Genomic DNA, 9,599 nt, shown 5'->3' with positions numbered 1-9,599 from the left:
TATCACGTGGCATGGGTAACAAACCAGAGACAACAACTCTGTTCGTTCTAACTTTGAGCTTCCGACCTAGCTCCCTGAAAGCCTGCCTAACATCCTCAGCGCTCCTCCTACCTATGTCATTGGTGCCAATGTGGACCACGACTTCGGGCTGCTCCCCCTCCCCCTTAAGGACCCAGAAAACACGATCAGAGACATCACGTACCTTTGCAGCTGGGAGGCAACATACCAAACGTGAGTCTCTCTCGTTCCCACAAAACCGCCTATCTGTGCCCCCAACTATCGAGTCCCCAATTACTATTGCTCTGCTCTTCTCCACCCTTCCCTTCTGAGTAACGGGGACAGGCACCGTGCCAGAGACCTGAGCCCCGTTACTTACCCCTGGTAAGTCATCCCCCCCACAAGTATCCAAAACGGTATACTTGTTCTTGAGGGGAACGGCCGCAGGGGGTCCCTGCACTGGCTGCTTCCTCCCAGTCCCCCTCACTGTCACCCATCTATCTGCCATCTTTGGAGTTACTACTTCCCTAAAGCTCCGATTTATGACCCCCTCTGCCTCCCGAATGATCCTAAGTTCATCCAACTCCAGCTCCAGTTCCCTAACACGCTGGCGCTGTGAGGCAGCAGAGCTAACCACTAAACTACCGTGCTGCCCTATTCTATGCAGGGGTTTCAAAATCACCAAGAGTGGCTTGGTAACACCACTACTAACCAAGTCCTAAAAGACCTGGACTGCTAGTCTTGGTTGGTGGCATGTGGTGAAGGATCCAGTAAGAGGGAATTTAATTAACTCATCCTCAAAAATCTGTCTCAAATACATTCATAGCATAATCATTGTGGAGAAGGTGTCCCCCTTTATACTGAAGAGACACTTCATTGCCTTGAACAGCACTGTGCTTAATAAGACAGACTTCAAGTCGATCGAGCAACTCAAAATTGGATGTCCACTAGGTGCTGCGGATCATCAACCGATCTAGCCAACCACATAGCACTCTACCATTACTATTAACCCTGGTTTAATGAAGAGTGCAGGAGGGCAAGCCAGGAACAGCAGCAGGCATACCTAAAACTGACATATGAACCAGACCAAGTTATGACACAGGACTGCTTACATGCTAGGGAGTCAAAACAGCATGCAATAGATAGGATGAAACGATCCCACAGCTAACAGATCCAAGCTACACCCTGCAGTCCTGCCACAGATATGAATGTAGACAATTAGACAATGAAAAGCTGGTAGACTCTACAAATATTCTCATCTTCAACTACAGGTAAGTCCAGCACACCAGTGTAAAAGACAAGACTGAAGCATTTGCAAAAGTTATGAATTTGCCTCAACATTCTGGCAATAAGCTTGAAGATTTATATTCTGGAACCTAGCAAGCTCTTTCAGTACAACAGGTTTGGGAGGTGGCATCTACCCAAGAATGTGAAAATTTGTCCAGGCAGGTCATGTCCATAGAAAAGCAAGACAAATCCAACCTAGACAATTACTATCCTAATAGTACACTCTCAATTATCAAAGCAATGAAAGGAGTTGATTGACAGAGCTATCAGGCAGTGCTCACCAAGAAATAACCTACTTGGCTTGGGTACAGCTCCTAACTGCATTACAGCCTTGGTCCAAACATGGGAAAGTGGCAGCAGCATATACCATCTGTTGCAATGCAGAAATGCACTTAGATTCTTTGAATGACACCTCCCAAACCTGTGACGTCTACTACCTAGAAGAATAAGGATAGCAGATGCAAGGGAGTGCCACCATCTGTTGGTTCCACTCTAAGTAACACACCATCCTAACTTGGAATTCTGTTGTTCTCTTTGACTGTCTCTTGGTCAAAATCCCCAAACTCCCTTCCTCACAGCACTGTTGGTGTCACTACAACCCAGTTGAGATTAGATTACTTACAGCATGGAAACAGGCCCTTCGGCCCAACAAGTCCACAGTGACCCGCCGAAGTGCAACCCGCCCAGACACATTCCCCTACATTTACCAATTCACCTAACACTACGGGCAATTTAGCATAGCCAATTCACCTAACCTGCACATTCTTTTTGGATTATGGGAAGAAACCGGAGCACCCGGAGGAAACCCACACAGACATAGGGAGAATGTGCAGACACAGAGTCGCCTGAGGCGGGAATTGAACCCGGGTCTCTGGTGCTGTGAGGCAACAGTGCTAACCAATGTGCTACCGTGCTGCCCCATTACAGCAATTCAAGAAGATAAATGAAGAAATGGTAAGCAGGTTTTAGACATTCATGTGATCACGGCTGATCATCCAACTCTGTACCCTATTCTTGCTTTCACCTAGTACCCTTAAATCCCTTTCGCTCTCAAAATTATATCTAACAGGAAGGCATACTACTGGGTCAATGGAAAGATTGTTGGTAGTATGGATGTGCAGAGGAATCTTGGAGTCCATGTACATAGATCCCTGAAAGTTGCCACCCAGGTGGATAGTGCTGTTAAGAAGGCATACGGTGTGTTAGGTTTCATTGGTAGAGGGCTCGAGTTCCAGAGCCGCAATATTATGCTGCAACTGTACAAAACGCTAGTGCGGTCGGACTTGGAATATTGCGTACAGTTCTGGCCGCCATATTTAGGGGAGGATGTGGGAGCATTGGAAAAGGTGCAGAGGAGATTTATTAGGTTGTTGCCTAGTCTGGAGGGAAGGTCTTATGAGGAAAGGCTGAGAGACTTGGTCTGTTCTCATAGGAAAGAAGGAGGTTAAGAGGGGATTTGATAGAGACATAAAAGATGATCAGAGGATTAGATAGGGTAGACAGTGAAAGTCTTTTTCCTAGGATGATGACGTCAGCTTGTATGAGGAAACACAACTACAAATTGAGGGGTGATAGATTTAAGACAGATGTAAGAGGCAGGTTCTTTATTCAGAGTGGTAAGGGCGTGGAATGCCCTACCTGCCAATGTAGTTAACTCAGCCACATTAGGGAGATTTAAACAATCCTTGGATAAACACATGGATGGATGATGGGCTATGTAGAGGGAACGAGCCAAGAATATTTCATACGTTGGCGCAACATTGGAGGGCCGAAGGGCCTGTTCTGCACTGTATTGTTCTATGTTCTAACTCCTTTTCAAAAACATTCAACATTTTGGCTTCAATATTTTCTGTGGCAGATAATTCCACACTCTCCATTCTCTGGGTTAAGAAATATTTCATCTCAGTCTTAAATGGCTTTAGACTGTGACCCTCGGTCTGGACTCTTCCATCATCAGGAACATCCTTCCTGTGTTTACTGTCTAGTCCTGTTAGAATATTATAGGTTTCAATGAGATAACTCCCCCCATTCTTCTAAACTCCAGTGAACATAGTTCTAACTGATGCAGTCTCTCTTATGACAGCCCTTCCATTGCAGGAATCAACGTGGTCAACCTTCATTGCAGTCCCTCAATAGCCAAAACATCCTTCCTCAGGTGAGATGACCAAAGTGCACAAAATGCTCTGGTCTCATCAAGGCTTGCAAAATTACAGCAACATTCCTGCTCCTGCACTCAAATCCTCTTGTAACGCCAAAATACAACTTACCTACTTTGCCACCTGCTGCATCTACATGCTTACTTTCAGCAATTCGTGTACAATACCCAAGTTTTGTTGCACTACCAGTTTTCCCAATCTATCACCATTCAGATAATAATCTGCTTTCCTGTTTTTGCTACCAAAGTGAATAACCACACATATCCCCATTCTAATTCATGTGTTATGCATTTGCCCATTTGCTCAACTTGTCAAAGTTATACTGAAGCATCTCTGCATCCACTCACCCCTCCCACCCAGCTTTGTGGCGTCTGCATGGTGTGGCTCACCTCCCTGAGGATAATTAAGGATGTGTAATGAAGGATGCCCCAGTCAACAACAACCAAGTTGCATGAACAAATAAAATAAACCATAGTTCAGATTTCAACATCCACAGTTCTTTGCTTTAAAATAAACCATGGGCAGAGTTTTAAATAATCTCAAGTTTACAGAGCATTTCAGAGATTATTCTAGTGCAGTCCTAGCCAATGAAATCTAGAACTAAATGAAGATTTATAAGCAGGTGAGCTGTACTGGTGAACAAAAGAGCCAAGCAGCAACATGAAAAGATCTGGAAACAGGAAAAGATCAAGGATCTATCTTTGGATTGCAGAGGTAGTGGTGCTGCATTGGTGAGCAAAGCTGTGGTTAGTTATTATTTCACTACAATTAGATTGATGAGAATGCAACTAGGCTAATACAGCTGAAACTAGTTTGGGCACAGAGGAGAGGCACTGAAAAGACTGACGTGGTCTCATCACAACAGTCTCTGCTTTTTAACTTTCTAAATGTAGTAGTGATGAATAAGATATGCTATTTAATTTTTGAATTTTATGCAAGACTATTCTTTGACAGTATGCAACTAGCGATTGGCAATCAATGCTGACCCAGTCAGCAACTCCCACACTGCATGAATGAATAAAAAAATTTTTTTTTTGTTTGCAACACATTCATAGCATCTCATAGAATGATAAAAATCACAGGTAAAGATCTTTCAAAATCAAACCTCATAAAAATAATCCAAAACAAATGACAATGATCTCATATGCAGAAGATCCTGGCTCTCTGGGATCGAATACTATCAGCAAAGCACACCACATGGAACTACTGCATTCCCAATGGATTTCCTGCATGGCTATCACCTTATATAGATGGAAGGATGCTAACACACTCACAGGAAGTCTCAACCTTATAAGCAATACAGATATTTACCAGGGTTTTTACAATTTCAATTTAAGATAGTTGCAAATGAAGTCCTTCTTATTGACAGCATGCTAATTAGTGACTTAATACATGAAGGCAAGAATTCTTCATTCCTTTTCTTCCTTCCCACTTGCCAAGAATAATTCGTCATATTAAACAAATTGAAGTTAGCAACAGAATGGCTAAGGAAAACAAAGTATAGCAGCATTATGATTAATTACAGATGATGGTTGTATTACCCCAAATGTAGCCATTGTCTTACCTATGTATAATTATTTTCACATTAACAAGTTATGAACTCAAGCTCAATTCAGAACTGAAATACTTTCTGAAAGCCAGTAACTAGAAACATCTTTCAAAACTTTAGGCAAATATTGAGAAAAATTACATCCAGTAAACATAAATCTAGGTCTACTTCCACTAAAGCAGACACAATTAGGCCAAGACTTTAAGTTATAAAGGATTCTAGTGCAGCAGTCATGGAAAATTAACTTTTTTTGGGAGTCAATATCTTGGGGCAATAAAGACAGTCTGTAATTATTCAAGGTGATAGCTTTATTGAAAACCTTTTAGCTAGTCTTTTGATAACATTAAAAGCATAGTCAATTAAAGTTATTATTTGACAGTTGATGATCAATTAGCACTTTGTCCAAAGAAAACTCCTGCCAAGTGACTTAAACAGAAATTACTGTGAAATCATAGCTAACATACCTGTACTAATTTTGTTTAAATCTCCTGTCAACTCTGCTATGCTGGGTTTACCATTTAGAATTGACATTAACTTGCAGCCTAAGAATGTACAAGAGGCCAAATTTGAAGGAACTGAAGAGTTTTGTAAAAACTTGTGGGACATGGGCATCACTAGCCAGCCAACATTTATTACCCATCCTTAGTTGCCCTTGAGAAGATGGTAGTGAGCTGCGTTCTTGAACAACTGCAGTCCATGTGTTGTATGTTGACCTATAATGACCTTCGGGAGGAAATCCCAGGATTTTGACCCAGTGACAATGAAGGAATGGTGATATATGCCCGAGTCAGGATGGTGAATGGCTTGAAGGGAGATACGTACAAGTACCAAATATCTGTTGCCCTTATCCTTCCAGATGGAACTGGGCATGGGTTTGGAAGGTGCTACGGATCTTTAATGAATTTCTGCAGTGCATCTTGTAAATTGTACACAAGCTTGTGGATTTAGTGCCAGTCAAATGGGTTGCTTTCTCCTGGATGTTCTCAAGCTGGATGGAGTGCTGTTAGAGCAGCACCCATCCAGCCAAGTGATGTGTATTCCATCACATTCCTGACTTGTGCTTTGCAGATAGTGGATAGACTTTGGGGAGTCAGTAGGCAAGTTATTTGCCCCAGTATTCCTAGCCTCTAACCAATGTTTATGTGGAGAGTCCAGTTGAATTTCTAGTCAATGGTAATCCCAAAAATGTTGTGAATAGGGGATTCAGTGATGCTAACACCATTAAATGTCATGGGGTGGTGGTTAGATTGTCTCTTATTAGAGATAGTAACTCCCCGGCATTTGTGTGGCATGAATGTTATTTGCTACTTGTCAGCCAGAGCCTAGACACTGTCCAGATCTTGTTATATTTGAACATGGGATGCTTCAGTATCTGAGGAGTCACAAACTCTGAACATGGTGCAGTCATCAGCAAACATCCCCACTACTGACCTTAAGTGGAAAGAAAGGCATTGATGAACAGCTGAAGACACCACCCTGAGGAACTCCTGCAGGCATGTCCTGCAGCTGAGATGACTGACCTCCAACAACCACAACCATCTTCCTATGTCCCAGGTATGACCCCAGGCATGGAGTTTGCCCCGACGCCCAATGATTCCAGTTTTGCTAGGGCTCCTTGATGCTACACTGTCAATGTGACCTTGATGTTCAAGGGTTGTCACACTCATCTCACTTCTGGAATTCAGCTGTTTTGCCCATATTTGAGCTCAGACTTAAATGAAGTTGAGCGCCGAGTGGCCCTGGAAGAATTCTAACTGTGCATTACTGAACAGATTATTGCTGTGGAAATGCTGCTTGATAGCACTGTTGATAACATTTTCCATCACTTTACTGATGAGAGTAAATTGATAGGGCAGTAATTGACCAGGTTGGATTTGTCCTGTCTTTTTTGTACAGGACATACTTGGGCAATTTTCACATTGTCAGATAGATACCAGTGTTGTAACTTTGATCAAAGAGCTTGGCCTGGGGAGCAGCAAGTTCTGGAACAGAAATGTCATCAGGGTCTATGGTCTTTGAAGCACTGAAAGTCTTCAACTGTTCCTTGGCATCACATGAAGTGAATCTATTTGGCTGAAGACTAGTATCTGTAATGCTAGGTACCCCTGAAGAGGCCGTGATGAATCACCATTTGGTACTTCTAGCTGAAGGTTGCTGCAAATGCTTCAGCCTTGTCTTTAAATATGGGATTTGAGGAAGAGATTACTGGCACCACTGAGTGATTTAAGCTAAAAGGAAAAATTTTTAAATGGGGATATGCAAGACAACATATCTCAATAAGGACTTGCATGATGTACTGTATGAGATCTTGGTGTGAACCGATTACTAACAAGAGATTTGGCTGTACGTGAACTTTACAAACTGTAAAACCATTCAGTCAGGATGTCAAAGTTGCAGCATTACAAGGGCTAATGCTACATGTGTGAACGAGGTACAAGGTTAAATTGGTATGCTGTTTTACTGAAAACCAAGTAATAAATTAGGTCTCATTCTTTCCAATGTTTAGATGGAGAAAATTATGGTTCTTATAAACTAGTTGTTGGGTGAGTATCTGACAGCAGAGGCAGTAAAGAACAAGAAAGAGGTTAAAAATGGTCAACAGCACTCGCAGAAGCTGGATTCAAAAACATGGATGATGCTCTCATACAGCAGTATGTTGCCAAGGAAGGGAGGGACACAAGATTAGATCCATGGGGAACCTAAATGAATTGAAGTATTATTGAACAAGGTAAGTGAATTGCCAGTGTTTGTGGTGATCATACTATAGCTACATACCTCAAGAGGAATCAAACACTTAAAACCAATGTCTATAGGTTAAGACGTTAGATTGTTTCAAATGCTTAAGAAATTACATTATTCAATTGAACCAGGGCGGGTGAGTGCCAATCTGTTGGGAGAATTGTCAAACTGAAAGCAATTACACATTGGTGCAATACGAGGCTATTTGAATGAGAGGACGAGAATTTCAAAGAACTTTGTTGATCAGCCAGAGTCCGGCAGATTTCAACAAAAATAGGGGTGATAATTTGAATAGGACTTAAGAGTGTGTTGCCAGAGCAGTTTGAAAGTGCCTATTTTATTGAAAAGTGGAAGATGGGAGATTGGGAAGAGTCTGGAGGTGACAATAAGTATGGATAAGGTTTCAGAAGATGTGCAAAGAAATTAGTATGAATGACATTACACAAAACAAGCAGATTTTGCATTGGAGAGAATAAGGTTGGAAACTCAGCCCAAAGCTAAAGAGGATGCCAAGATTGCAAAACGTTTGGTTGAAGTTAGGACAGTGTAAATGGAAGGGATAAAATGGAAAGTGATAGAACTGAGTTTGTGGCAGGATCTGAAGACATCAACTTTAGTCTGGATGCCAGAAATCTGACAATATCATGACAATGTAGGGGAGCAGTGAAGTAAAATAGAACTGGATACTGTCAATGTACACAAAGAATCTGGCTTCATGCTTCCAGCTACTGTCAAATAGCTGAGAAATGAATGACAAGCAAAATTGGAGCTAATTCAAGAAAGGGTCAAACTGAAGAGCAATGGCAATTACAAACACATGTTCCCTTGCCCATGAATCAAATAGTTAGAGAATGCTGCAGAAACTCAGCAGGTCTAGAAGCATCTGCGGAAAGAAAAACAGAGTTAACCATTTTGAGTGTGGCATAAGTCTTCTTCAGAATTAAGTAATTACAACAGGCAAATTTGTTGTTGTGTCGCCATAGTCTTACTAGACGATAGGGGCTGCTCTCTCATTAGAGAGAACCAACTGGTAGTGATTTAATCTGAGGGCCACCAGACCTTAGGTGAGGGAAAAGATTGAGAACAAGTGTCCATCATGGTAACCTCAAACCAGTGATGGGAATTGAACCCACACTGTTGGCATCACACTGCTCTATAAACCAACAATCCAGCCAACTGAGCTAAACTGATTCCCAACAAGCCAATTAGATTGCTGAAAGGTCACCAACCTCATTTTAAGATAGATGGGTACATACACAGGCAGCATGCACATATGGTGAGTGTAAATTCAGAAGTTTTGCCATGATCTTCAAAGTGATAATTTTGATTAATTTGTAAAGATGCAGAGATCAAAATGACAACAGAATTCGGCATTTTGAGGACTCCAACTTTACAAATGATAGAACTATAATATACTGTTTCTCACAGTATCTCACAATAGGAAAACTATTTCTGCTACTCACCACTTAGACAACAGATCTCCCCATGTCTCCAGAATTTTTTCACCACATTCTTTGGAGACATCACCAGAGCCACTCAGAAGAGGTTCATCATTATCTGAAAAGAGCAATAGATTTGACTGAAGATAACTTACTTTCACAGTCTACAAAAATAAATGTCAAGAAGTGATCACACTCAACCATACAAATTTCTTACAGCAATCAAGTGTCGATGCAGGAAGGATGTTTACCTTGGCTGCAGCATCCTAAACCAAGGGAGGCACCATCTCAGAATAAAGAGGTGATCACTTAGGAACAAGATAAGGAGGAATTTCTATAAGGCAGAGAATCTCTGGAATACCATGCTTCAGAAGGCTGTAGAGGATCAGTAATCCAGTTGTAAAAGTAAAATCAAAGGATACAGGAATAATG

General features: G+C 41.7%; 1 protein-coding gene across 2 annotated transcripts in view; it reads right to left on the bottom strand.

Annotated features, from left to right (window-relative positions):
- LOC122564824 (rab GTPase-activating protein 1) overlaps positions 1-9,599 on the bottom strand; it is a 194,546-nt gene that overhangs the window by 89,097 nt on the left and 95,850 nt on the right. For both annotated transcript variants that reach the window (XM_043720124.1, XM_043720125.1), the window contains one exon: positions 9,192-9,285. In XM_043720124.1, the coding sequence (XP_043576059.1) occupies positions 9,192-9,285 (94 nt within the window). The remainder of the gene's footprint in view (positions 1-9,191; positions 9,286-9,599) is intronic.

Source organism: Chiloscyllium plagiosum, chromosome 30 (assembly GCF_004010195.1).
Source record: "Chiloscyllium plagiosum isolate BGI_BamShark_2017 chromosome 30, ASM401019v2, whole genome shotgun sequence".
In the NCBI taxonomy this organism is placed as follows: domain Eukaryota; kingdom Metazoa; phylum Chordata; class Chondrichthyes; order Orectolobiformes; family Hemiscylliidae; genus Chiloscyllium; species Chiloscyllium plagiosum.
This window is presented reverse-complemented; position numbering and strand designations above follow the sequence as displayed.